This window comes from Lipomyces arxii, assembly GCF_038497795.1.
Source record: "Lipomyces arxii strain Phaff 12-163 unplaced genomic scaffold V1512scaffold_12, whole genome shotgun sequence".
Classification (NCBI taxonomy): domain Eukaryota; kingdom Fungi; phylum Ascomycota; class Lipomycetes; order Lipomycetales; family Lipomycetaceae; genus Lipomyces; species Lipomyces arxii.
Window position 1 is genome coordinate 286,652 of NW_027117711.1, and position 25,597 is coordinate 312,248.

Sequence of the window (25,597 nt, forward strand, 5' to 3'; positions counted from 1 at the left end):
TGTCGCGACTTTGAGAGCGGAGGATCCGGATTGACGTCTGAAAAGTGTGTTTAAACACAATGGTATCGATTTCATTGTCAAAGGGCACACGATTGGCGATTCCGGGGATCGTGCTGCTTATACTGGCAGTCTACATCCTTTCATCTCTATGTATGTATAATGTATTAGTTAGGTATATAGTAGTATTGATAGAATTAGTGAAAGCATCTACTCCAACGGTACCTGAATGGCTACCATCTCATGTAAGGACAGCATTAGCTGCTAACTCGTCTGCATCAATCGAAGACGAGTATTTGAAGCTGCCGGCACGGCGTGCACCAAAACATGCAATTTTTTCTAGTGTTCAAACTGCCAGATTCTCACAATACGCAATGATGCTCGCATATTCGCTTCAGAAATACAACGATTTGGCTGCGCTTGACGCAGAATTAGTTTTACTGGTTAGAACAGAAGGTGCAGATGGTGTTACTCCTCAGAACATTACACGTCTAGAACGCGTCGGCTGGACAATTGTGGTTGAAAGGGACTTGGATTTTGAAAATGTAGACGAAAGTAAGATTCGGTCACATCATAGACATAACCTGAACAAACTGTATTTGTGGTCATACACTCAGTATGAACGAATCGTTTTTATTGATGCTGACACTCTATGTAAGGGTCAAATTGGAGAACTGTTCCAACAGCCAGGAGGTTAAAGCTATTTTAGAAACTTCAATTGCTTCGTGCTGACATTTATACAGAAATTGCAGGCACGCCTGATGTATGGTGGGACATCCTGACTGACACGCGTTTCAACTCTGGTGTCATCACGTTCCGTCCATCTATTGAAGAGTTTCACAACATGATTAAGGCTGTTTCGGACCCTAAAATGCACAAGCCGAACGATGCTGATCAGGCTTTCCTAAACGCATACTATCGATTCAGATTCAATGCACTGCCGTACAAATATAATTTTAATCTGGTGATGTACCAATTCCATAGAGGCACATGGGATAAACTATGGGACGAGGCAGTGATTGTTCATTTCACAATGAAAAAGCCAATGCCAACCCGTCACTGCCGTAAAGGCTGTAATGAGGTATGTTTTATTGTGAAGCAAGTGCTATTGTATCTAACTTTTGTAGTGGGAACCTTCAGAATGGTATTCGATGGTTTGTAAAGAGATGCTCGCCTTCTACGGATATGAGAAAGAGCTTCCCGTTTTAGGATAAACTAAGACAACCTTAATTTAAGGTTTCTCTTGCGAGTATTTATTGTGTATAATATTAGTAGATGCTAGAGTATCTTGACTTACGACCTGTGCTTTACGTCTCTCACCTAGCCCTGTAGTCAAAAGCCTGAGTTTTAAAGTTATACTTTTAAAGTCTAAGACATAAGATTAAGTTTGAACTAACGGTTTTTATCGGTCGTTCCTGATTTAGTTCCCCATTAATATCCCCGAACAATTAATCTATAAAATAAAATGGCAAAACAAGAAGTTCTGTTTACCCCAATCAAGGTCGGAGGTTGTACGCTTGCTCATAGAGTTGCATTCCCTCCAATCACAAGATACAGAAATGACGACGACGGAACTCCAAACGAAGATCTGGCAGTGCCCTACTATTCCGAGCGCTGTCTTGTGCCTGGAACTTTGATTATTACTGAGGCTACTGATGTCAGCGAACGTGGCGGTGGGTACATGAACGCGCCCGGAATTTGGTCTGAAAATCAAATTAAGGGATGGAGCAAGGTCGCAAAAGCTGTTCATGACAAAGGGGGCTACATCTTTGTTCAAGTGTGGAACTTGGGCCGGGTCAACCCGGGTGTAAAGTGCCCTGACGTGTTTAGCTCGAGTGAAGTTCAGATGCCTGACCGACCAAAGCCACGTGCGCTCAAGATTGAAGAAATTGTTGAGATGGAAGACGAGTATGCGCAGGCAGCAAAGAACGCGATCGCGGCTGGGTTCGACGGAATTGAAATTCACGGCGCGCACGGATACCTTGTTGATCAATTTTTAGAAGACGTGACTAACACGCGCACGGATGAATACGGCGGCTCGATTGAGAACCGGGCCCGGTTCGGGCTGAACGTGGTCAAGAAATGCGTCGAAGCCGTCGGGGCCGACAAGGTCGCAATCAGACTTTCTCCGTTCTCAAAAGTCCAGGCCATGCGTATGAGTGACCCGTATCCTCAGTTTGAGTACTTCTTGTCCAAGTTACAGGAGCTGTACCCCGGCCTCGCGTACGTCCACATGGTCGAGCCTCGCGCAGCTGGCAACAACGACCAGGTTCCAGAAGAGGGAGACACGACAGAACCGTTCCGAAGACTGTGGGACGGAGTGTGGATTAGTGCCGGTGGGTACACGCCTGAGTCTGCTCGCGAGTACGCCGCAACACACCCAAACACAATTGTAGCGGTTGGCAGATACTTCACCTCGAACCCGGACTTGGTTGCAAAGTTTAAAGAGAACCTTGCTTTGACGCCGTATGACAGAAGCACTTTCTACACAAACAAGGCCAAGGAGGGTTATCTAGGTTACGTTTACGCCAAGGAGCTCAAAGGAAAGTACTATTAGAGTTATATTGGTGCGTGATGATAGATTTATATACAAAAGTCCTATGTTATACCTAATGCTCTTTCGCATCTGGCCTTAGCTAGCTCAAGCATTTCCTTTTCGTTTGCCAAGATGATCAAAGCGTTTCTTTTCTTACTTTCAGCAGCAGTCAGCGACAAGTCGTCGGTCTCTCGTGAATTGACAAAATCGTACTCGCTAGACGTAATTCCTCCATCCTTGTAACTCTTCCACCGCCGGTCTATCAGGTCAAGTAGAATTTTTAGCGAGTTCGCTGTGATATCTGACATGGCATGTGACCGAAATTGTCTAGGATCACTGTTCAGGATTCCCAGATCTGTGAAAAGAGAGTCAAGGTCTGAAGTTTTTGAAGGTCGACTGTACTCTAGCAAGCGTATCCACAGATTTCGGTTCACACGGCCGTAAATATCAATTTTCAGCTCTTCCCCTTTCTCTTCGTCGGCATCCTCGCCTTCGCCTTCGTCCTCGTCATTGCATTCATTAATTGTATCATCACTTTCAGGTCGCATACTCCCATCCTGTTCATCCTCCCATCCGTTTTCATCACCTAACTCCATCTCTTCATCGCCGTCATCTGAGCCGCTATTCCACCGCATCGAGGCTTCCCTATACAGCGTGCGCAATTCACGCTCCAACGAAATAAAGTCATGCCTGTTCTTCCGAATTGCAAACCCGTACTTGACTAAAAGTCGTGCAGACGAAAGTTGGCCATAGGAGTTGTACACCTCGCGCCGCGGCTCGCGCTGGGATATAACGATGTTCCTGTGAGCAACAATATCACACGTGTCATTTGTCTCCTCGTCTTCACTCTCGCTGTCACTGCCACCGGTATCTACTTCTTCAAGCTCAGGAACCTCGCTGTCGGGTGCACGTGTCTCTCTTTCGTCAACGTGATCAATCAGTTGCTGCACAACGTGTTCACAAGCGCCGCTGGAACCGCATAACTCACATACTTCAAACTGCGACTCGAAATGAATGTCCTCTCTGTCGGAGTGATTGAAGAGGTCTGCAACAGGACACAGAGCTAGCCCAAAAAAAGTGTCAATCTCAAAACACCTTGCTGCAACAACCGAAGCTGCGTCAAAAAAAGCTTCTCTGCTTTTGTATTTAATCCAGACTGCATCATCCATGCTCAGCATTTCACAAATAATGTCTCGATTTGCTTCATAAAACGGTCCCACGGCTCTGTCGTACATCTCATCTAGATCCGCGTCCGCGGCACGGACAATATCCATCGCGTCCGTTCCATTCAGCCATTCCTTCTCTTCACCGCTCCAGAACGTAAGACACGATCCTTCTCGTTTAGGCAGCATGGCCAAATACGCGTTCCAAGGCGACCGATCGCCAAGCTCGCGCTCAGCCTGGTACGCTAGTATGACTCCCACAAGAGAACATTGAAGTTCATCAGGTACGATGTTGCTTAAAACCGACGAGCTCGCGCCTAGTAAAACAGACTTAGGAATCTGTGCAAGCAACGTACCGGATTTTACCGTCGACTTTGCTTCAGATGAGAGCAGCACATGATAGCCTCTAGCTGGGGTGTATGTAATATCTAAAAGCAGTGAAATTAAAATCTTATTTTCTAATAGAAAATTCAGAAAAGGAGGTATTCGCTCCATAATTCAACTTGAACAAACAACTCAAGCTATCTATCTAGGCGCAATGGTCAACCTAGAAGCAAAAAATTGAGCCGCACAAATAAACTTTGAGCTTATATAATCTCCCAACTCAGTATGACAGATCATCTCACGGCCAAATATGCACAGCCCATCTGCAGACAAACCGATGTAGAACATTCATAGATTTAATGTTTTAATAAATATACATGATATACAAAAACAGCATTACTTCATTGAGTAGAGTGATATCCATAGCAAATAACACTAACTTACTTTTACCTAAAACTTTTTAAAGCCATTATACATGCAACCAATCTGAACCCAAACCATGTTGTCATCTAATCCACTCACTACTCTAGCAATTTGGCACGAACACGGCTTCACCGTCATGAGACAGAAAGCCACCAACACTGCCGCCCTAGTCGTTCAGACTAGATATATTTTGACTGGGACCAGGGCGGCAAGATTCGAGCATGTCTTGCACTCGAGACACAAGCACGTCAGGATACCCTCGAACCATCATCATATTCAAGATTTCTCTGGCTTGAACAGCGTCACCTACTTTAAGGTACGCACGCGTCATGACCTCAAACGTAGAAGGTTCGACCTTGTTTCGCGAGTACACGTCATTGAAAACTTTCCGGCTTCGCTTGATGTCAATGGCTTCCCAACCGCGAATCAAAGTGTTGGCCACGTACGGGGTAAGTCGAATATTGTACTTTGAACGCATATCAGCAATAACCTTATCGGTTTCCTCAACAAGGTCGTTCGCTATGTATGACTCAATCAACGCCTGAAACAAAACTTCGTCTGGAACAATCACAGAGCTATGCACTACTTCGTTGAACAAACGTAATGCACTGTCCATGTCTTTCCGCACACAACCTTCGGCAGAAATAAGCGAAGCATAATGCTGCGTCGTCACTGTCTGACGGTCATCAGCAATCATTTTCAGAACGTTCCGAGCGGCTTCGAAGTCTCGTGGTTCAAGCATTGCATAAGCATCAATCAGCAGCTTATACGAATGCGAGGAAGGCGCAAGCCTGCTCTCTCTCATCTTCCGAAAATACCGTAAAGCTGACTCTCTGTCCTTCTTGTAAGTGACGTAAAACTGCAACATGGTGTTAAATGGCGCGATTCGTGGCTTATACTCCGGCGCACGCTCCATGTCCCTGAAAAGCAGTTCAGCTGACGCTTCGTCTCCTGCACGACAGCTAGCACTAATCATAGTACCATATGTGACGGATGTGATCTTAACGCCTATTTCCGCCATTTCATCGAAGTAAAAAAGAGCATCTTTCAAGCGACGCGCTTTACTAAGCTTTGATAACAATGCATTGTACAGATAAGTCGATGGACGAATTCCAAACTCTTTGGACTCCTTAAAAAGTGCAACAGCTTCAGACGCTTCATCATGCGATCCAGCAAGTTTAAGCTTCAAAATCAAATTGGCGTAAGTAGATGCACATGGAGCAGCTCCCATGGCAATCAACCTCTGCTTGAAGGCAACCAACTTTTCTTTATAAACTAGCTTTTCAGTCCCACCAATGCGAAGATACATTGCAAGCATCGTTTCCATCAATGAAGACCAAACAAAGTACATCGAGGGAGAGCTGTCGTTTGAGGCCAGACCATTGGTAACCAAACTGTACATGCTCTCGGCTTCCTCAACAGCTCCACAATCACCTGCGTAAGTGATGAATTTTTGGACAATCGGCAGCGAGATTGCCTTGCCTACTCGATACGATTCGCGAACAAAGTTTATGATGTCTCCCGGTGGTACTTCATCAACTATCTGCCGAGATACTTCTTTAGAAGCTTCCTCAGAAGCATCTAAATTCTGCGCAGAGGGAGTTTCAGACAGTGAAAACTCAGGTACTTGAGCCGTCAGACTTTCGGACTGACGTACTGTGGCCATTGCATTCGACGGTGTCTGTCGAGCAGTAGCACTGAAATAGCTGTTCATGATCGGTGCAGCCAAAGTCACAAAATAATTTGCAGGCTCGGACAGCTGAACATTTTGATCCGCAGTGATAACGAGAAGATTACTTAAGCCATTCAAAGCATTAGCCAAAAATTCACTCATTAATTCTCCCTTGGTAGACTCTTCAACAGCAAACTTGGCGTGAAGGTACACCAGAGAATCAAGATCATTGAAAGCCGGAATCACACCCCTAGCAAAGTTGCTCCAGTAAAGCGTGAAAATCATACAAAGAAGAGAAGAGCTGGTCTCATCGTTCATAGAAGATAAAAATTTGTAACCGTCCATAGACAACGCTGCTAAGACTCTTGATAAAATCAGCGCAGAGTTAGTGACCAAACTCCATTTGACGTGAGACATTATTTGAAGCAAACTATCCTTCAAAACCTGACCGTGAATCTCTGTGTCTTCAACACATCGAGTAGCTCTGGTAGACACATATTGAACAAATAAGAATGCTTGTAGAATAGTATCATCTGAGCTGAAAGGATGTTCAATGAGATAGAGTGCAGCATCTCTAGCCATATGCGCGTCACATTTAACACCTGAAGCAATAATAGACTCCAGAATACCAACAAAGCGTGCCAATCCTGGTCCTGACATGTCTGACATACACAATACCATGTAGTCCGAGAGTGAGTTCATCCACAGTTCAGAGACACCATAACTCTTGCTCAAGTAGTCGAATATCTCAACTGCCTTTTCAAGGTCATGCTTTCTGGAAGCCGCGGATAGCAGTGCTGCAATAGCAAAATTTGACGGACGAGACACACTTTCTTGAAAGCAGATATCCATCCATTTCCATGCAGCAGTGTAATCCTCACTTAACAACATGCCCTCAATGACTGCATCGCACAAAAATGAGCTAGACGGATCGGTTTTGAAAGATGATAAACCAAAAGCTTGTTCAAAGAAAGCGAGAGCCAGGGTTGATTCGTCGCACCGGAAATAGGCACGAATCAATTCTGCATAAACTTCCATCTCCTTTGCATCAGCCAGACTCGACGCACTTTGTTTGTAAGACTCAAACACATCAGTCACGGAGTCTGCGCGCTTGATATGACTGAACGAACGGATAAGCGATATATAAGTGTCAGAATCATACTTGGCTGATTCACGCTTCGCCGAATCTGCAGGATCAAGAATTGCAAGAACCGCAAGGGTACCGTCGATGTATTGCGCTTCAGCGCAAGCTTCTAACAAAGCATTGTAAACCTCGATCGGATAATTCTGAAGTCTAACAGAAACACTGGCAGAAAAAATGTCTAACGCAATTTTCAAAGACGGATCTTCTTTCAAGGCTTGTTGCATCTTTGTGAAAGCCGGTACTGTTACATCATGACGGTCTGAGATTGACTGATAATTTTGCTTATTGAGCTGTCTGGTATCCATATACCGATTGACCAGGGCCAAAATCACGGTTGAGTATGTCATGACATCAGGAACAATTTGACAAGAAAGCATATGCGCGTATGCTCCTAGCAGCAAATTTACGCTCTCCGCAGTTTCTGCTAGTTGACGATGTGTAGACAGCGAGATCAAAATGTTGTTGAAAGATGCAAGCGTGGGTACAGTCTTACAAGCTTTCATTAACTCATATAGATATATGACAGCTGCATGATCTCCCACAGCAAACAGAGCATCGATAGCTTGTTCAGAGGCAATTGGATTTATAGCAATGTCATGCGGTGATGTAAGCAATGGCACTTCATGTGCATTAGCATATGGATCTTGCATGAACTCATGACTATTTAGTCCAGTGGGAGATTGAAGTTCTGACTGAGAAATTGGTGCATGAACAAATGGGCGTCTGTATAGTTGAAGCTGACTATGATTTTGCTGTATTACAGGCTGACTCGACTAGAACGTTAGATGCCATCACTAAAAAGAGTTTACAATTCAATACCTGTAAACCTGCCGCAATTATGTTAGCAGCAGTCTCATCATCAACTTCCACAAAACGTTCACTATCCAGAATTTCATTTGAGTCTACCCATTCCGGATCAATATGTATAGTGTGTTTCTCATTTACAGCTAAAGCCAAGTCGTCTGCTTTCAAGCTTTCTGAAGTCGTGCCTGAGGCACTTAAGCGAAGCACGTGTGGAGGCTTTGAATCAAGAATAAAAGTCGAAACAACAGGAGAGACTTTTCCTGAAACTGATAGTCTGTCGGACTTTTGTAAATCTGTGTAAAATCGTTGTTCATCGTCTGGATTTGAACTTGTTGTTATTGAAAGTGCAATGGCATTTGTAGAGGACCCATAACTGGGAAAAGCAGCACCGTTTAATGACGGTGCGCTGCCGGCAGTGCCGCCGGAACTACCTGAAGAAAAAGATTGATAAAACCCTCTAGTGACCAGCTGTTGCGCTTGCGCTGTAGCTTGCTGTCGTGCCAACTGCTGAGTGGAGACGAAGAACGCCGGCTGAGCAGAGGTTGAAGTCGAAGCGACGAACAGATTCTTTGCTATGGCCGAATGGCGAGCAATGGTCGCAAAAGACTTAAAAACCATTGCACTCTTTTAAATAGTGTATTTTATCTTGTCACACTGCTCATAGTACCAGTAATATCAGTGTTTAGGTAAGTTGTTATAGAAGAAGGTCGAACTTAAATGGTCGAACGGTTTTCTTTTTTAGTAAGGCCGATATCGAGATGGGTGGAGACGAAGCCAGTAGATTTAATATGATGCAGTTCCGACTTTACTACTATATTGTAAAGAGCAGTACAATAACTCGCGTAGTTATACCCATAATAACAGTTAAGCGCGGCTTAAGAGTCATCGCGAAAATAACACGGAAGGGACAATGATTGATGTCATTACGCATGTCAGCATTCTCGCCAATCCACATACAACACAGACCGTACGTGGACACGTATTGGATAAGTGTATGTTTGTTCAATTACAATACCAATGCTAATACCGGCTGCGCTAAGGAATATAATAGATACGGAAAGTGAGTTTGTGGTTTGAAAAATAGCGGTCAAACAACACTCTTTGACGGCAACTCTTCAGAAGCTCGCTAAAAAATGATTGATTGATTCAGTACGTTCTTAGCTGTGTAGATCGAAAGCCGTTGTCAGCAAGGTTAAAACCCATATTCCCGAACGTCCATCCTATTCCACATCAGCGGTTAATGGCGATGTTCTACGTTCTAGAAGCCTTTTATAAGATCAAAAATAAGCTTTAACTTTAAAGTAAAATGCAACAAATCTAATCTTAAACTTCAATATACACCTAGATGATGCAAAGACGCTACAATATCGTATAAAACCCTCTTAAAACACGATCCGAATTTTCCATCCGGCGCTGAATCCACGAGCAAAGACGAAAAATATCATTGCTACCACATAACACAATCCACAGTACACAATCAATCCGTCGTACTGTCCATTCTGAGAGCGCATGATTGCGCCGGCAATAGGAACTCCTGTAAGAGTTCCAACGCTTGCAAAGGAGAACATAGTTCCATATCGAGTGCCATATTCCCTTATGTCTGTGATTTGCGATACACAAACTGGAGTCAACGAAATTCCCGTGCCCGATGCAAATCCAAAAACCACTAAATAAGCAATCATTAATTCCAGATTTTGGCCATCCACATCATCAGCACCAATCCAGAGACTAAGCACAAACACACCGCACATTCCAATAGTCACAATCATCATGTTGTAGCGTCCAACACGGTCGGCAAAGTATCCTGGAAGCCAACGGCCAAATACTGATGCTCCATTCAAAACAGCAGTAAGTTGGTACGCAAGTGTTTCGTCCACACCTTTGTATAATGCAAATGAAGTGAAATATATCTGTGGAATCTGAAGAGCCCATTCTAGCATGAAGGCTGCAGCGGCGGTAGCAAGAAACCGACGGTCTTTAAATGCAGACAAGTCAATAGTACCATTTCTTTTCTTGTTTTCAGGAAACCTTGTCTTCATGCATAAAACAGCAAGAATCAAAGTTAAAAGACAAATGAAGCCAACAATTCTCATTGTCCAGCCAAATCCGACTTTGTAGATCAACGAGCGAACGACGAGCGGAAACACGACTCCACCAATGCCTCCGCCTGTGGTAGCAACACCGATAGCAAGTCCACGATGAGTGTTAAACCACTGGTTAATACAGGCGATTGCAGGCGTGAAAATGAAAGAGCCCGAGATTCCTCCCAGAACACCGAAGCTCAACATGAACTGATAATACTTTTTTGACACACTGAACAGCATCAAGGAAGCGACGAATCCGACGGATCCGGGTAAAACCAACGGCTTCAAGCCATATCTATCAAATAGAGGTCCTGTTTCTTTGTTAAATCAAAACTAGTGCACTGGTTCAGTTGGCTGACCTATTTGCACACCACAAAAAAAAAACAAGAACGAGAAAACGGAAAAAATCCATGAGATATTTCCTTCAGAATATTCTGCAAGTTGGTGCGTAGCAAGCCAAGCTTGTAAAACGCCAACAGAATTCCAAATACCGAATGCGCACACCATTGCGCACCAAGAGCCAACTACTACCAACCATGCATGAAGCCCACCATCTGGATATGTCAATTCATCTTCCAAAACTTTCTCGCCGTCATCCGCAGGCAATCCTCTTTCTTCAGTTGGAAGCTTAGAGACTCTGGTAGTAGATTGATGCATAGTTTGATTGCTTGTGACAGGAGAGAGCACTCTTTTAAAGTAAGTTGATAAAGTCATTTTTTTGATCAACAGTTGTTGGTATTTTTATTATTGAGACAATGAACAGCAGCAAATGATAGTCTATTACTACCCAGAGAAGACACATCTCTAAAGTATAGTGACGACGCATCTGCCATCGGGCAACTCCTGCTTTCCGACGGCATCTGGTTGAAGAACACGAATGGTTTGCCGATCAACAGTTTAAACGACTTGTGATTTCTGCTCCTTATCAAACTAAAAATCAAATTGCGCCAAATCTACCAAAGTATACGCCACTATCTGTGTTTACGCAAGTAATTTGAACTCGAGCCTTGTATCCGCGGCCGTGCAAAGAGCAAAGTTGAGGAAACTTTTTGACTAATTCCCGCCGGCGCCTTGAGCCGCTCAAGGCAATTTGAGCCGCACAAACTTTGAATAAGCCTTTATTTATGCGGCTCAGTATAGCCCGACGGTCCGAAATACTCAGGGCTTCGGAACAAGTGCCCTTAACCTGAGTTTACTTCAGCCATGGACGACGTCCCTGAAAGTTTGCCAGACGCTTTAATGCTTCCGGCCCTCGCCGACGCCTACGCCGTCGCTGTAACTATAGTTTTTTTCTTTGATATGAAGATATGCCTTTGTGAAAAATAAGGAGTAAAAGCATATTTTAAGACTACAACAACGGGCAATTTATAAAATCCCACATAATCACAATCCGTACTTTTGCTCTATTCTTACTCATACCCTCATACACCTAGGGCGCCAATCTCTCTAATTTCCACTCGCTGTTCTCGTTCTCTCTAGTATAAGAGAATCGGTCGTGGACACGGTTGGGTCGTCCTTGCCAAAACTCAATCTCCTCGGGCACGACTCTGAGGCCACCCCAGCCCTTTGGTAAAGGGATGTCTTCAACTCCTTCAAACTTAGCATGAATACCGTCGACTAACCTATCCAATTCGTCACGCGATTGCACAATTTTGCTCTGCGGACTTGCCCAAGCGCCAATACGGCTCTCGCGTGGTCTTGTCTTAAAGTATGCATAGCTTTCCTCAGGTGTGATGAATTCTGTATGTCCCTCGATTCTAACTTGTCGTTCTAAACCTTTCCAAAAAAAAGTGATCGCTGCGGAAGGGTTCGATTTGATATCCATTGCCTTTTTCGACGTGCTCCAATTCGAATAGACAATGAATCCACGAGGGTCAAGTTCTTTAAATAAAACAGTCCGAGCGGACACACGCCCGGATGGTAGCGAGGCTGTTGCAAACGTGCATGATTCGGCAATTGGCTCGTTAGCATCAACAGCTTCACTGTACCAAGAGTTGAATTGAATGAGCGGATTTGCCTGAAGATCAGACCGCGTCAATGATGATTTCAAGTACTGCTTTGTCGTAGGTGCAACTAAAACACGGAGTAGTTAACAAGCAGTCATAATAACGTACGAATGATTGATAAAATACTCACATATTAATCTTTCCTTGTTCATTTTGTAGTTGTACGCTGAATGTAACAATTATTGCATCTGTTGTCTACCAAAATTCATATATATATATATCTATATCTAAATCAACTAACTTAGCAAGCGAAAAAACAACGTACTCTGCGAAGTTGCGTGACGTATTTCGGAGGGCGAGATCGAGTGCTTCGAGGATCTAGTGCTTCGAGGATCTGGAGACATTTTAAAGTTTCGTGACTCTGTGAACGATGATGAGCTCGAACTTAATTTAGACCAGACGCATCTTGCTCTACAGTTTTTTGGGCTATGCATCGATTGTTGTTGATGGACTTCGTGTGATAATACTCCCAATACAGGAATATGTATTGCATAAATAAATGGATGCGCATGGAATCGCAGCTTCAGAGACAGCAGCAGTTGGCCAAAAAGCAGGAGGCTATCGCCATAAGCGCGTCAATTTTATACCGGCTGCTCAACTAGAAAAAAGTGTAACAGCGTACATACCAAAAACTCATGGCAAGAGTGCATCTTCATTTTACTCGGATCTGGTCGGACTGCCCTCGTCAACTGGTAGCAAATCATCCACTCCATCTGAATCTGAGGGGTCTACGTCTATTCCAACACAGCTTGCTCAACCGCATTTGGAGCCTCCAATTACACGACTACCTGTTAATGAAGACAATTCTGGGCACAAATATTTAGTCCGCTACGGTTGGAATCCACTTCAAAAGGAGGGCTTGGGACCTGTAGGGAGGGAAGGCAGACGACTGCCAGTAAAGGTTGAGAAACGACAAGATAACGGAGGAATCGGAGCAAAACCAGCCAAAAAGTCTAAGTCAGATACAGAGGCAGCCACTAAATTGACCAAAGGAAAACGGAAAATACAAAAAAAGGAATCTCGAATCCAAGAACAATCAAAGGCAAGGAAATTGTATGACGAAATTTTTAGATAATAGTTTTGAGGGTCTCGTACTGCCACATTGTCATAATAGCGTCGTCGCTTTTGTATCCCAATTTCGAAAGGTTTACGCCAAAAGTACCTCAAAGAGCTCAGTTGTAAACTCCACCTTAGAAAAACTTGATCTCAAAATAACTTCTCGATCTCAAATGATAGCCTGATGTACCATCGTGCTCGCTCTCCAAGTCGCCTTCCTACAACTGCGCATTCCTCAAGCACAACTTCGTCAATATCATCTGGTGTTAGTGGTATACCGGTTAGACACTCCCCACGCCTATCTCGTCGATCAGAATCGTCTTCTCCAAGCCGAACGCATAAGTCGACATCTGTTAGTCCAAAGTACAGATTTAGGTTAATCATGGTCGCTGTGGTGTTTTTCTTAGTTCTGGCCTCGCTAAGTCTGCGATCTAACGCTATACAAGAGAACTGGGCACTGCTGGATGCTGCATGTCCTGACTACAGAGCATATTCTACCAGGCGGCATCCTCCGTTATCTTCAGGTAAAAAATTCAGGATTTTCACTAATTGTTGATTTAACTATCTATAGGTGGCCTACGTTTACCTTTCCAAAGACCAATTAATGAATGCAGGACGTTTCGATCTGCCGAAGTGGAAAACGTGATTAAGGACATGAGCGAGAGGCTTGTAGATCAAGACCTTGCTCGGTTATTTGAGAATTGCTTTCCCAATACTTTGGACACAACTGTGCGATGGCATCTACCAGGTCGTTCACCTCAGTCCTTTGTTGTTACAGGTGACATCAATGCTGAGTGGATTCGCGATTCCACGAACCAATTGTTGCCATATCTGTCGTTAGTCTCTAAAGATGAGAAGTTGCGGCAACTCATCCTAGGCGCATTGCATACACAAGCAGAATTCTTAACTCGATTTCCATACTGTAATGCTTTTCAGCCGCCAGTTCAATCTCATTTGAAGCCGTCGTCGAATGAACAAAGCGATATTGTCAATCCTGCTTATGATCCCGCGCTGGTATTCGAATGCAAGTACGAGTTGGATTCGTTGGCGTCATTTTTGAACCTTGCCAATATGTACTTCGAGCACACAGGTGATACGTCGTTCGTAGCTAATGATCCATTTTTTATGGAGGCTATGCGAAATGTCATGCAGGTTTTGGATGAACAGGCTTTGACCACATATGACACAGATGGCCATGACAGACCTTCGCGATATACTTTTCAACGACAGACCAATGTTGGCACGGAAACACTTTCTCTGCGTGGCGCAGGTAATCCTACCAACCTTAATACCTCACTGATTCGGTCCGCGTTCAGACCATCCGACGATGCTACTATATTACAGTTTTTCATTCCTGCTAATGCATTTATGGCAGTCGAGCTTAAAAAATCTAAGAAGTTGCTTGCTGCGGCCGGCATGGATGACCTGGCGAAGAATTTGTATGATCGGGGTAAGAAGATCGAAGATGGAATATGGGAGCATGGTGTGTACGACCATAAAGTTTTTGGTCGCGTGTTTGCATACGAAGTTGATGGGTATGGTAGTATTATTAATATGGATGATGCGAACTTGCCTTCGCTTTTATCATTGCCGCTTCTGGATTTTGTTGATATGAACAATGATGTATATCAAAATACACGGCGGATGTTGTTGACTAAAACTGGAAACCCATACTTCCTACGAGGACCTGATTTCGCAGGTATCGGTGGGCCACACATCGGAACTCGCTATGCGTGGCCAATGTCACTTTTAGTGCTCATACGGACCTCGAATGACGATACCGAGATTATGGCAGCGCTGGACTTGATCAAGCGTACAACCGGCGGGCTCGGTCTGATGCATGAAAGCGTGAACGTACGGCACAGCGGCGATTACACCCGCTCTTGGTTTGCATGGTGTAATTCTGAGTTTGGCAAGACGATTCTTGATCTTGCTGATAGGAAGCCACACATGCTGTTTGGCTCTAATGTCAAGACGCCAGACGCTGTGGATTCGAGTGACGCGCAATAGATTGGGTGGTGATAAATGTCCGTAAGAATACTGTCTACGATTGCAAATGATCAAGCATACGATATCTTAAATTGTAGAATTCACTTTTTAATAAAATTCATTAGAGAACTCTGCCCAGAACCGCTCTTCTTCTTTTCCTTCTTGACTGGTTTATCTTGAACGGCATTGCTGTTAAATAGAATTGTTCTCTTTTGCTGCGGAGCTTTGGTGGGGATTGCAGCCTCCTCCACGTCACTGCTCTCAGAATAAGATTCCCATTCAGTGACGTACTTCGTGACTATATATCCGTCTGCATCCTGTGTATTAACTGTACGCTCAACCTTACGGCGGCCGCGTTTACGCAACGGCTGCTTTAGTACTTCTTGCTCCTCAGCCGTAGTATTTTCTATTTCGATGTCTTCGCCTTTGGTCTCGGCATCAGTCGGTGCAGAATTATCGATGTTGACCTCGATGTTGTCCTCCACAAAACCTGAAGTAACCTTTATTTCTCGCTCGGTCTGTTCTGGATCGCCAACTCTATCAATGTTTTTCATCTCAACGTCTTCTTTGGCTTGGGTTTCGTCGTCAGAAAACATGCTCATCAACTCTGGCGACAAAACGGCTGGCTTGACAACTGGCATCGGTTTTTTGACCTTTACCACAACCGGCTCTTGTCGTTCCTCTTTGGATTCTACGTCTTCATTTGCAAAAGCCACGCTCTTTTCGTTTCCAAAAGCTTCGCTCTCTACAGATGACTTCGGCTTGTGTGTCTTTAATGCATTCTGAAATGGTGATGACAAAGCTGACGACTTTGATGTATTGTTCCTTTCGATGACATTATGCGCTTTGAATGTAGGTATAGAAGAAATAGCTGGTGTAGCAGATTTCGGGTTGCTTGACGAGCTTGACGCGCGTTTCTCCATCGGTTTTGATTCTTGTACCGACATCGAGACAGATCTCGATTTGTTCCGCTTGGCTGTAGGGTTCTTTATAACTCCGTATAAACTGCTAATTTCATTTGCATCTTTATTCAAGTCTAAATCCCGTACTTGTCGTCCACAGTCAGCCAGCATCATTATATCATTTTCCAATCCGGATGGATGAAGTGAATACACGTGCACGGCATCTATTCGTTCAAACGCAGATCTCGCCTCATCAAGATCCTTTTCTTTAACTAATTCGTAAGTGAAAGTAGACGTGTAAACTGCTGGATCTTGGGAACTGTCTGGCAATGTGCCAAGTGGTGAGCTGACTTCTGACATTAATACATCTTCGCGTGGTTCTCGAATTTCTCGTCTGACTCCTGAAATGAGATATGTGGCATGTACTTTGTTTGGATATAGTTCCTTTGCACAGTCATGAAATGCATAGAGACACTGTTTGGCAAGAGAATTGTGTACTCGAAACTGCCGCGATAGTAGACGAAAAGTAATCTATTAAGTCGTGGTTAGTGACCTTTTGCAATCTGGTGACTGATTGTACGGCTTTAAACTTACAGGAGTTCCTTCGTGTATTAGCCGAGTTGCTAGAAATGTTGAATAATCATTCGTATCCATCAAAAAGCCAATTTTGTTGTTTTGAAGTTATTGAATAAATTACGATTGAGAGTGCTTATGGACGCGTCTTGACGAGACGCGTCGAGCACATAAGTTAGGGTTTGCCAATGTCTGTCCTATACAGTAAACCCTAAGCAGACAAGAAAGACATGCTGTATGCGCCACAAGTGTGGCCAATTTGTCATCAGCCACCGATTAGATTTTGATGAGCCCGAACGTCCCAAGGCAACTTCATCGAAACCAGATCTCTCGCTGATTCCATCCTTTCTTCTTTTCAACGCCAACAATTGTCAGCGAAGCAACCTGTGTCAACTATGAATACAAAGTATGTATTTGCAGATTATTGTGTCGGGTATTTACTAATGACTTATAGAGCTGATATCAACAAAAGCACATGGGAAGACACTGACATTCCGTCTGTTTGTGAGAGGTGTCTTGGGCCAAATCCCTTTACTAGAATGACTCGTGAAAGACACGGTGAAGAGTGCAAATTATGTACGAGGCCGTTCACTGTGTTTAGATGGCTACCAGAGGCTGCTAGTGGTCGATATAAAAAGACAACTATCTGTTTAACATGCGCGCGACAAAAGAATTGCTGTCAAAGCTGTATGCTTGATCTTTCTTTTGGTCTTCCGATTGCGATTCGAGACGCCGCTCTGAAGATGGTAGGAGCTGCTCCAGGAGGGTCTGGAAGCAGTCTAGCTCTTACGACTGTTGAACCGCAGAATATCATTTCTAAGCAGTTCGTTGCGCAGAACATTGAAGAAAGGTTACGAGAAGATGGCGATGACTCTCAGTTTTATGCCCCACAACATCAGTCAGAGGAAGCAGGAAAGCTTTTATTACAGAAACTAGCTTCAGCCCAGCCTTACTACTCAAAAGATAGTATCAACGAGTTTACAGACTCATCATATCAAAACAATCAGATTACGACACTGGCTCGAGGCCCTGCGACAGGTGCGGCTGCGAGTGCTGGTGTTGCTAAATTAGTCGCTAAGTTGCCTCAGCTATCGCAAAAACTGTCAACACCAAAGGATCGAAAGATTATGTCTTTGTTTCTTACAGGAGTAGAAGACGACTTACCGGAGTACATGATTCGAAAATATTTTGAGCAGTTTGGACCGTTAAAGTCGTTGGTGTGCTCCCATCGCTCACGCTGTGCCTTTGTCAATTTCACTAGCCGAGAGGTTGCTGAAGCAGCTGCTGAAGCGACTGGCAATAACTTAGTCATCAATGGCTGCCCGCTTCGCGTCAATTGGGGCCGACCAAGACCTATAGGTGATGAGGCGCACAGCCTAGAGAATGCGAAGCTGGCGATGGCAAATAAGCGAAAGATGCTGGGTGAAGCGCGGCAAGCAAAGAAGAGCGAACGAAAATCTGGGGGTATCAAAGCTGTCGCGGCGGGGGAACAAATAGTAGCGCCAATGCTACCACCCGGCCAAGCGCCGGTTACATATGCTAGTCAAAGATCAGACTTCGAGGATTAAAGTGATTTATAATCTCTGGAATTTAGGTATCATATAAGCGCTGTTATATGAGAGCTTGTATAGTAGTTGTAAAATATTCAAATTGACTTCGGATGTATTACTTCGGATATATTAAGTTCGTAGCATGAATCCACTAACAAAGTAATTTGTCATATGCACTATATACATCTTGCAACATGCCTACTAAACATTCAATTTTCTCTAGAAGCCTTGAATGCAGCAAAATCATCGTTGAACTCTGATCTCCATCTGCTGAGAGGCGGACGACGGTTTATGATATCACCCATGGTCCACTCCATTCTAATCTTGTCAGACTCTTCGCTGGTCTCGTTGTCAGGGCAAATAATGTAAAACTCCTCTCTCCCAATGGAATTTTCCATGTATTCAGCAACTTGATCTGCAGACCACGCGCCGCTTGGCTTTTTGTTTTTGAGTTCCTCGTCGGTTACCAATCCGCTAATATAAGGCGGAGTGAGACCGGTGAAAGTCCAACCAGGAACAAGTAAGTGGACCTTAACGCTCTCGCTCTTCAGTTCATAAGATAATTGCTCAGCCAAAAATCTAATTGCAGCCTTTGAAGCATTGTAGCATGGGTTTCCAGGAGGGTTTGTGATTCCCTGCTTGGATCCAGTCACAATGATTCTGGTGGTCTTATTTTCGGCTTTAGCCTGTTCACGAAGAGTAGGCAAGAAAGCGTGGATACCATTGCTGACTCCAAACAGATTGACATCAAACAATTTACGCATTCCTTCAGGATTACCCCAATAACCACCTTGGTCCTCGGGCATCTTGTAATCTCCTCCAATTCCGGCATTGAGCACAACAATGTCAAGGCTAGTGAACTTAGCAAGAGTGGCATCTTTCAATCCAATCAAATCAGATGTCTGAGTAACATCGGTTTCTTTGGACAGAATCTCTACAGAAGGAAAAAGCGACTTAATCTGGCTGGCAGTTGCCTGTAAAAGGTCTCCAGCTTTGTCTGCCATGACGATATTGTAGCCTTTGGAGGCATAAAGTTTAGCAATTGCAGCGCCAACACCGCTAGCAGATCCAGTAATAGCAATTGTAGGAGACATTGCCGATATTAGATTGTTAACTATTAATTCGGAGAAATAGATTGTCCAGACAAGATGACGTCTGAAGGGTTGTTTTACCCTGCTCGTATTCCTCGCAGCAACGCTATTGCTAGGGTTAATCAGGGTGATACGGATTCTCTCTTCCAAGAGTATATATCTGATGATCAGATAACGCCTATGGAAAACCTTATTGTCATATGAGCGGATATTGCCGTCAGACGCTTATATATAAGTTACCATTTTAACTTTACAGGCATGTATAACGCGTTAACACTGTAATGGTATCATAACCACCTCATAAGGGTTTGCCGCAGCTACTCATGAATTATACCTAAAATTAACCGAAATTTTACACCGGATAGCCGAAGACAAAATTGACCATTGTTTTCATTTGAAATCAAGATTTCTCGATTTTTTGCAGGAGCCGACAGTTTTGTGTTTTGGAAATGCAATGAGTATTTCTCTGCGATACGAAATATCTTGATCGAATACATTGCGTGAATGCGTGAACATTATGATCTTCTCTTTCAACACTCCAACGAAAGCAGAGAAACTGTTACGGCGAGAAATAACAACGAAATATGGTAACATAGTTCTTCTCTCGACTATTATCATTCTTGCTCTTCTCATGCTACGGATCGTAATCAGCAATTATCTTCCGCGAGTATTGCGGCGTCCAGTACCACTCTGGTTTACGATGACAGCATGCACAGTTGGATTAGTTATTTTGTCGTTTCTGGAAACTCATGACGACTATTTGTATCTCACAAAAAGATTTGGAAGGTAAGTCATTTAAACAAAGTTTTATTCTTACCAGGTTAACCGTTACAGAGTGGCCACAGCGACATTGCCAGGACTATTATTTTTATCTCTGAAACCGTCACCGATCCCACGAGAATCATATTTACGGCTACTTCCGTTTCACATTTGGCTCGGGCGTATTCTTATTGCATTTGCCACAGCTCACGGTATACTATATGTAAACTACTACTTTCAAATCAGCAACCTAAAGAAGATACTACAGTTCGACAATTTCCTTGGTGTGATATTGTTGAGCGCATTCTTGTTAACCTTTGTTGTCTCGTTTCACTTCATTAGAAGTCGAAATCATGAACTTTTTTTCAGGACACATTATCTTTTCACGTGGGTTACTGTCATCTTGGTTGCGATTCATGCGCGTCCCAGAATTTATTTGATTGCGACGATATTGCTGATACTACTTGGTGGTCAATTATGTTATCGATATGGATATGGTAAAATTTTCCGACCGCGAGTCAATCAAATCAGCCCTACTACACAAATGGTAACTCTACCACGAAGCCTGTTTCCAAAATACTTTCCACCTGGTGCACATGTGCGCTTGTCTCCAGTTAGTGGATGGTCGAGATTCTGGTGGTTTGCTGCTTCACACCCCTACACAATTGCAAATTTGGCTTCAGATGAAGAAGGTGTTAGACTGATTGTGAAACCGACTCTAAGATTCCGTATTTCTGACGAGTATGAATACATGGTAAACGGGCCATTTGCCTCACTAGGGTATGATTTTTTCATGAACATGTACAAAAATGATCACCGAAGAATGACGGTCGTCGTCACGGGCGGGGTTGGTATTTCTTTTGCAGTGCCAATCGTCACAACACTCAGAAAGATGAACGAGCAAGTGAAGCTTCTATGGGCCATTCGGTCTTTAGACGATCTTCTCCTACTTGAGATCTTCAATTTGACAGATGTGGATGTGTTCTTTACTAAAGGCGAGTCACCGGATATTGACGAAGAGTTTACCTTTGATTCTGGGGACGTGTCCGATGGAGAAAGTACAACTAAGGGTGGGGTACCTCTTACATACGCCGACGCGAGTGTGGGATCAAGTTTAATAACCGACCAGGATATGGAGTTTGCTGGAGACAAGGCATTTGTCCAAGAAAGAAATATACGCATTAACAAGAAACGACTTAATATCGAATCTGAGTTGAAAGAGTACAGGAAGACTGTTGACAATGTTGATGGAGGCTGTGGCATGTGGTTGATATGTTGCGGAAGTCGTTCTCTTGTAGGTGAATGCTCAAAGTGGGGAAGGAAGCTAGGCGCAACGGTGCATGAAGAACTCTATGATATTTAGGAAAGCTACGGATTGGCGTTTGGCTTAGTCAGTGATATGATTTTACATTTAGTAAAAATTTTTGTAAAATTTAAAACATAAATCATTTCGTTGTAGACCTGTTGACGTGTAGCTTACGCAACTTAGATGAGCCGCAAACTTTTCCAGGTGTCAGCTCCCAACATCAAAAACTATTGTGAAGTAAGACTTTCTTCGTCTGAAGTTTCCAACTAATTAATTATTAATAAAAATGCCCCGCGAACAGAAAAAGCGTGGCCGTCGGTTAAAAGATAAGCCGTATGACAAGAAATCAGTAGAGAAAGAAGAAAAAACAGAATTTCAGGAAGAAGCCGATGGGTACGACGAGGAAAGTTCAAGTAAGTGCATATAAATACTGCCGAATTTCGCACAGGTTAACAGGATTTAGGTGCTGGGCAGCAGGCTTTTTATGGGCTTTTAGATGGCACACAGATTGAGTATTTTAAAGAGGTGGACGAAATCATTAATGCAAACTCATTCAAGTCACCTGCTGGTACGAAATTGCAAGTTTAATCAGTGCAGTCTGACAATGGCTAGAAGAGGAACAGTTATATGAAGCGCTATGGTCAGAAATCAAAGATATTGAGCTTAAAGTTGTTACTGATCCGACCGGATCAAAAGCATTCGAGCAAGTTTTGTTGAAGGCATCACAGTTGCGACTGTTGGAAATTTACAAAGATATTAGCGGAAAGTACTGAACAAATGTCTTCTTTATGGGTATTTAATATTGAGACTGTAATAGAGTGACTGAACTTTGCATGCAAAGATTTTCATCGCATTGTCTGGAGACGTTGCTGAACTGTTCTCGAAGCTATGTCAGCTCAGAAGGCGAACAGAACTATGTAATAGCACAGATTGCGAGTGTTGACACTGTCAACTCTCCTGTTACTTCGGCTGTTATGGACTTCATTGCTGTAGGCTGCGGATTTCGGCATATACGGGATTGCTCTGACCTCAATTTAGGAGATAAAACCTGACATCCGACGAATTTTTTTTCATCCGTTTGGCTCGCACGTTGCACGAACCCTTCTCATGATGCTTACTGGAAAACCCTTAGTTGCAAAGAGTGGCTCGTCCGTTTTGAGTTCAAAGAAAGCTTCCAAGAAGAAAGCTGGCAGTGCGGAAACATACCACTACGATAGCTTTGAACCGCCAGCTGTGTTTCAACAATGCATAAAAGACATGGTGAACGACTTGACAGCGCATTTGGGATTAGAAGAGAGTCGGCGACTTGCACTGGATACTGTTTGCAGTCCTGCTTTGCAGTTGTTAATTGAGATTGAAGATTCGATGATGCATGATCATATACTCAAGATCATTTTTCCTTCTAGAGAAGGTAAGTTGATCTGTTTGCTTGTATATCTGTGCTGACTTCGTTTAGCGGAGATGGACTTTTTGACTGTTTCATACATTGAAAGTTTACTTTCAGCTCCAGTCGGGTCACACTTTTTGGAAAAGGTTCTGTACAACTGTCCGCTATCATTTGTGGAATATGTTTATGAGGCTTTTTTTAAACCACGTCTGAGCATTATAAGCGAGGCTAAAGGTTTTAGTTTTGTGGTGCGTGCGCTGATGGAGAGACTGAAAGATAAGGCGTCATCGCAATTCGCAACGGAATTATTAAATGGCGTTACCAATCTCACACGTACGCGTTTTGACTAACTTTCTTATTATGACTGAAAATTTTAGTTCAGAACATTGTTCTCTTGAACAACGTCATTTTGGCCGTATCCGCTCATGAAAGCTCGACAGAAAAAGTTGGCAAAGTACGCAATTTGTTTCAAGCAAGCTCAAAAGGGTTTCTAACATATATTAGAAAATTCAGAAACTTTGTGATGAGAGTGACATTAACAATAAGTTGCTGGTGTTATTAGATTTGAAATCATTTGACGAGATTAGCCCTAGCCGACGGAGTCACTTGAACGACAGTCTAAAGCAACGATGCATTTTGATTGAGAACATAATTTCGCATATTCCAGTTTTGTCTGAAAAGATTGTGGAGTATTTCGTTGAATTTCCACCCGATACAAAAATTCAGTTTTGCGAAAACGCGCTCTTGTCGCATGCCGCTGAAGCTATACTGTCAAAGCCAGATTCCGCTCTTCCTATCAGACGCAAAATTTTGAACGATCTAATGGGTCACTTTAGAGATTTGGCTTGTAATGCTGGTGCGTCTCGTATTGTGGATGCATGCAAGATTACTACAAAGGGATTAGCACACTACAAAGAGCAAATTGCACAGGAATTGGCAGCCAACAGAGAAATCGTTCAGCGAAATCCTTACGGCCGAAATGTATGGAAGAATTGGAATATGGATCTTTACACTAGGTCATCTTACGATTGGAAAGGTCGTGCTAAGGCTTGGTAGTGGTCGAGTTTGTCACGTGTATGATAAAATAGATTTAATGACTGACTGACTGTTCAGACTATTATACAAAAGCTATCGATTTTCGAATTCGATTTCTAAATCACTCGTACAAGCTTACACATGTTGCGCACGGTGTAAATTACATGCCCTCTTCCTGGTCATTTTCTTGTGGTTCCCGAACATTTTGTTTGTTGCCGTCGTTGTCCCTAAAGTACGATTAAACCTTGCATCATTTTACAGCACAAGATTGTACATACCATTCTATGCTAAACTTCGTCACCCGTGGCTTCTCTGCTAAAACATTACGCATGACATGCTCAATCTGGACTTTGTTTGGCGGATTCTCTCGTAGCTCTTCTGTGTCGTACTCGTTGTTCACGTAATATCCTACTCGCACAAATTCTTTCCCGTTATATGAGCACGTCAATAAGATTACAGTGACACTGACAAGCTCAGCCACTGGAATCAACTCAGGCGACGGTGGATCGGCTTCAAACAGGAACTTGTTGATTCCAACGGGCACTGGACCTACCAGAATTGAGTCGAGAAGTTGATCATGCTCCAGCCTGTCGTCATCAATATATTTATTTTAATGACTGATAAAATCGTAAACTTACGATAATGATGATCCGACGTATGTCAGTTTCCATTCAAGATCTAAAATGTTACTGCTCTGATAATAAACTTGCAAGAGAGAAGCTAAATCTACCTTCTTTCAAGGGTTCCAGACACTCAAAAGTAATTTCAAACTCGTACGGAGCCGAAAATGCAGCAGGATTATTCAGAACATTTATCCCCAAAAGTGAAACAATAGACATATTGCTTTTTGTAGTCAATTGAATAAACCTGATTTAAATGTGTACAGTTGCTCCTTTTGGACTGACCATTCGATTTACGCGCGCGCGTCGCGGTCTACTCCTCCAAGTTGATCGACCGATTTTTGAAGCTTTTTTTATCAGTGCAGCTCCTACAATAGGAAATTTCAATAATAACATAATTGGGCAATTTTGTACGCCAAAAAACGCAAAAAAAAATAATTAGCAAAATATTAACTGGCAAAACAATAATGAGGTCGTACCCGGGATCGAACCGGGGTTACCAGAAAGTCCTTATCAATCAAAATCTGGTGTGATAGCCACTACACTATACAACCAAACAACACCGTTGTTAGAAATATACGTTTACTGAAGACACGAAACAATCTCTGGGAAAATTTAAAAAGATGTTCTATTTAATATACTAACTGCCTATTTCTAGTAACTGGAAGACAAGTATGGAAGACTTGTTTGCTACAGGTAAGACTGAATTTTGCATATATAACTGTTAGTTATTATTACAGCAAAGGGAAAAAAAAACCCTTCTTATACTTGGGTTTCTCTGTACAAACAAATATAGACTAATAACAATAATTAAGCAAAACTTTTCGTTGACGTAATACCCTGTTACGGTTTGAAACCGTGTTGTTGGTCGTACGGCTGGTAGGGTTGCGTAGGGCTCGTACAGGAATAAGTGGTGCGCAGAATTTTCTTCTCCTTTTTCTTGTCTTCTTTTCTTACGTTCGAGTTGACCTTTGTTGCGCGCACCACAAAGATTATTCTTGTAAGAGTGTTAGGATCTTGGAAACGCTGTAGAAGTAGATAGTAATATAATTTATTTAGAAGAAAACAAAACTTGGAAACCTGTTAGGATCTTGGAAACGCTGTAGAAGTAGATAGTAATATAATTTATTTAGAAGAAAACAAAACTTGGAAACCTCAGTTAAGGGAAACTGAATA

General features: G+C 43.1%; 14 protein-coding genes and 1 non-coding gene across 15 annotated transcripts; 7 read left to right on the forward strand and 8 right to left on the reverse strand.

Moving 5' to 3' along the window:
- The first annotated feature begins 15 nt into the window (after positions 1-15).
- Positions 16-1,322, forward strand: V1512DRAFT_265111 (nucleotide-diphospho-sugar transferase). The gene is made up of 4 exons (XM_066916823.1): positions 16-150; positions 199-690; positions 741-1,078; positions 1,125-1,322. Exons 1-4 carry the CDS (start codon positions 60-62, stop codon positions 1,209-1,211), a joined length of 1,008 nt encoding a protein of 335 aa, XP_066770672.1. The 5' UTR covers positions 16-59; the 3' UTR covers positions 1,212-1,322.
- A 39-nt stretch (positions 1,323-1,361) lies between these two features.
- V1512DRAFT_265112 (uncharacterized protein) lies at positions 1,362-2,999 on the forward strand. The gene has a single exon (XM_066916824.1). It carries the CDS (start codon positions 1,463-1,465, stop codon positions 2,552-2,554), a length of 1,092 nt encoding a protein of 363 aa, XP_066770673.1. The 5' UTR covers positions 1,362-1,462; the 3' UTR covers positions 2,555-2,999.
- V1512DRAFT_39183 (uncharacterized protein) lies at positions 2,575-4,284 on the reverse strand. Its single transcript, XM_066918361.1, has one exon. The coding sequence runs from the start codon at positions 4,189-4,191 to the stop codon at positions 2,596-2,598; it is 1,596 nt and encodes a 531-aa protein (XP_066770674.1). The 5' UTR covers positions 4,192-4,284; the 3' UTR covers positions 2,575-2,595.
- Positions 4,285-4,355: 71 nt separating this feature from the next.
- Positions 4,356-8,869, reverse strand: V1512DRAFT_265115 (uncharacterized protein). Its single transcript, XM_066916825.1, has 2 exons — positions 8,079-8,869; positions 4,356-8,032 (listed from the first exon to the last, which is right to left on the reverse strand). Exons 1-2 carry the CDS (start codon positions 8,679-8,681, stop codon positions 4,610-4,612), a joined length of 4,026 nt encoding a protein of 1,341 aa, XP_066770675.1. The 5' UTR covers positions 8,682-8,869; the 3' UTR covers positions 4,356-4,609.
- A 576-nt stretch (positions 8,870-9,445) lies between these two features.
- On the reverse strand, positions 9,446-10,804 carry V1512DRAFT_209941 (major facilitator superfamily domain-containing protein; the record flags this gene model as incomplete). Its single annotated transcript, XM_066913487.1, has 2 exons — positions 9,446-10,458; positions 10,507-10,804. The coding sequence occupies 2 exons, from the start codon at positions 10,802-10,804 to the stop codon at positions 9,446-9,448; spliced, it is 1,311 nt and encodes a 436-aa protein (XP_066770676.1).
- A 772-nt stretch (positions 10,805-11,576) lies between these two features.
- V1512DRAFT_271879 (uncharacterized protein) lies at positions 11,577-12,305 on the reverse strand (the record flags this gene model as incomplete). The annotated part of the gene is made up of 2 exons (XM_066917662.1): positions 11,577-12,220; positions 12,284-12,305. The coding sequence occupies 2 exons, from the start codon at positions 12,303-12,305 to the stop codon at positions 11,577-11,579; spliced, it is 666 nt and encodes a 221-aa protein (XP_066770677.1).
- A 192-nt stretch (positions 12,306-12,497) lies between these two features.
- On the forward strand, positions 12,498-13,293 carry V1512DRAFT_39256 (uncharacterized protein). The gene has a single exon (XM_066918362.1). The coding sequence runs from the start codon at positions 12,653-12,655 to the stop codon at positions 13,226-13,228; it is 576 nt and encodes a 191-aa protein (XP_066770678.1). The 5' UTR covers positions 12,498-12,652; the 3' UTR covers positions 13,229-13,293.
- Positions 13,294-13,591: 298 nt separating this feature from the next.
- Positions 13,592-15,219, forward strand: V1512DRAFT_209983 (uncharacterized protein; the record flags this gene model as incomplete). Its single annotated transcript, XM_066913490.1, has 2 exons — positions 13,592-13,733; positions 13,781-15,219. 2 exons carry the CDS (start codon positions 13,592-13,594, stop codon positions 15,217-15,219), a joined length of 1,581 nt encoding a protein of 526 aa, XP_066770679.1.
- A 50-nt stretch (positions 15,220-15,269) lies between these two features.
- On the reverse strand, positions 15,270-16,830 carry V1512DRAFT_265128 (DNA polymerase subunit Cdc27). Its single transcript, XM_066916826.1, has 2 exons — positions 16,695-16,830; positions 15,270-16,631 (listed from the first exon to the last, which is right to left on the reverse strand). Exons 1-2 carry the CDS (start codon positions 16,752-16,754, stop codon positions 15,300-15,302), a joined length of 1,392 nt encoding a protein of 463 aa, XP_066770680.1. The 5' UTR covers positions 16,755-16,830; the 3' UTR covers positions 15,270-15,299.
- Positions 16,831-16,972: 142 nt separating this feature from the next.
- V1512DRAFT_240943 (uncharacterized protein) lies at positions 16,973-18,348 on the forward strand. The gene is made up of 2 exons (XM_066914242.1): positions 16,973-17,079; positions 17,128-18,348. Exons 1-2 carry the CDS (start codon positions 17,069-17,071, stop codon positions 18,239-18,241), a joined length of 1,125 nt encoding a protein of 374 aa, XP_066770681.1. The 5' UTR covers positions 16,973-17,068; the 3' UTR covers positions 18,242-18,348.
- Positions 18,318-19,416, reverse strand: V1512DRAFT_265131 (uncharacterized protein). Its single transcript, XM_066916827.1, has one exon. It carries the CDS (start codon positions 19,315-19,317, stop codon positions 18,433-18,435), a length of 885 nt encoding a protein of 294 aa, XP_066770682.1. The 5' UTR covers positions 19,318-19,416; the 3' UTR covers positions 18,318-18,432.
- A 235-nt stretch (positions 19,417-19,651) lies between these two features.
- Positions 19,652-21,524, forward strand: V1512DRAFT_265132 (uncharacterized protein). Its single transcript, XM_066916828.1, has 2 exons — positions 19,652-20,100; positions 20,149-21,524. The coding sequence occupies exons 1-2, from the start codon at positions 19,832-19,834 to the stop codon at positions 21,434-21,436; spliced, it is 1,557 nt and encodes a 518-aa protein (XP_066770683.1). The 5' UTR covers positions 19,652-19,831; the 3' UTR covers positions 21,437-21,524.
- Positions 21,525-21,611: 87 nt separating this feature from the next.
- V1512DRAFT_265134 (armadillo-type protein) lies at positions 21,612-24,187 on the forward strand. Its single transcript, XM_066916829.1, has 9 exons — positions 21,612-21,792; positions 21,843-21,947; positions 21,992-22,145; positions 22,197-22,368; positions 22,418-22,790; positions 22,836-23,099; positions 23,144-23,220; positions 23,271-23,829; positions 23,880-24,187. Exons 1-8 carry the CDS (start codon positions 21,666-21,668, stop codon positions 23,820-23,822), a joined length of 1,824 nt encoding a protein of 607 aa, XP_066770684.1. The 5' UTR covers positions 21,612-21,665; the 3' UTR covers positions 23,823-23,829; positions 23,880-24,187.
- V1512DRAFT_265138 (anti-silence-domain-containing protein) lies at positions 23,842-25,006 on the reverse strand. The gene is made up of 4 exons (XM_066916830.1): positions 24,532-25,006; positions 24,440-24,479; positions 24,080-24,388; positions 23,842-24,028 (listed from the first exon to the last, which is right to left on the reverse strand). The coding sequence occupies exons 1-4, from the start codon at positions 24,638-24,640 to the stop codon at positions 23,962-23,964; spliced, it is 525 nt and encodes a 174-aa protein (XP_066770685.1). The 5' UTR covers positions 24,641-25,006; the 3' UTR covers positions 23,842-23,961.
- V1512DRAFT_t48 lies at positions 24,892-24,975 on the reverse strand. The gene has a single exon. It is a non-coding gene; the product is annotated as a tRNA-Gln (tRNA).
- Positions 25,007-25,597: the final 591 nt, after the last annotated feature.

Bases quoted from the DNA above. Each gene is read 5' to 3' on its own strand.
- V1512DRAFT_39256 (XM_066918362.1), top strand. From the start codon at position 12,653: ATGGATGCGCATGGAATCGCAGCTTCAGAGACAGCAGCAGTTGGCCAA.
- V1512DRAFT_265115 (XM_066916825.1), bottom strand. From the start codon at position 8,681: ATGGTTTTTAAGTCTTTTGCGACCATTGCTCGCCATTCGGCCATAGCA. The intron at 8,033-8,078 runs GTATTGAATTGT...CTAACGTTCTAG, and splicing joins TAATTGCGGCAGGTTTACAG to TCGAGTCAGCCTGTAATACA.
- V1512DRAFT_265128 (XM_066916826.1), bottom strand. From the start codon at position 16,754: ATGGATACGAATGATTATTCAACATTTCTAGCAACTCGGCTAATACAC. The intron at 16,632-16,694 runs GTAAGTTTAAAG...ACGACTTAATAG, and splicing joins TAATACACGAAGGAACTCCT to ATTACTTTTCGTCTACTATC.
- V1512DRAFT_265131 (XM_066916827.1), bottom strand. From the start codon at position 19,317: ATGTCTCCTACAATTGCTATTACTGGATCTGCTAGCGGTGTTGGCGCT.
- V1512DRAFT_39183 (XM_066918361.1), bottom strand. From the start codon at position 4,191: ATGGAGCGAATACCTCCTTTTCTGAATTTTCTATTAGAAAATAAGATT.
- V1512DRAFT_265134 (XM_066916829.1), top strand. From the start codon at position 21,666: ATGCCCCGCGAACAGAAAAAGCGTGGCCGTCGGTTAAAAGATAAGCCG. The intron at 21,948-21,991 runs GTACGAAATTGC...GACAATGGCTAG, and splicing joins CTCATTCAAGTCACCTGCTG to AAGAGGAACAGTTATATGAA. The intron at 22,791-22,835 runs GTAAGTTGATCT...GACTTCGTTTAG, and splicing joins CATTTTTCCTTCTAGAGAAG to CGGAGATGGACTTTTTGACT.
- V1512DRAFT_265132 (XM_066916828.1), top strand. From the start codon at position 19,832: ATGATCTTCTCTTTCAACACTCCAACGAAAGCAGAGAAACTGTTACGG. The intron at 20,101-20,148 runs GTAAGTCATTTA...TAACCGTTACAG, and splicing joins CTCACAAAAAGATTTGGAAG to AGTGGCCACAGCGACATTGC.
- V1512DRAFT_265112 (XM_066916824.1), top strand. From the start codon at position 1,463: ATGGCAAAACAAGAAGTTCTGTTTACCCCAATCAAGGTCGGAGGTTGT.
- V1512DRAFT_265111 (XM_066916823.1), top strand. From the start codon at position 60: ATGGTATCGATTTCATTGTCAAAGGGCACACGATTGGCGATTCCGGGG. The intron at 151-198 runs GTATGTATAATG...TGATAGAATTAG, and splicing joins CTACATCCTTTCATCTCTAT to TGAAAGCATCTACTCCAACG. The intron at 1,079-1,124 runs GTATGTTTTATT...TAACTTTTGTAG, and splicing joins GCCGTAAAGGCTGTAATGAG to TGGGAACCTTCAGAATGGTA.
- V1512DRAFT_265138 (XM_066916830.1), bottom strand. From the start codon at position 24,640: ATGTCTATTGTTTCACTTTTGGGGATAAATGTTCTGAATAATCCTGCT. The intron at 24,480-24,531 runs GTAGATTTAGCT...GTAACATTTTAG, and splicing joins TCTGGAACCCTTGAAAGAAG to ATCTTGAATGGAAACTGACA. The intron at 24,389-24,439 runs GTAAGTTTACGA...TGATGACGACAG, and splicing joins TACGTCGGATCATCATTATC to GCTGGAGCATGATCAACTTC.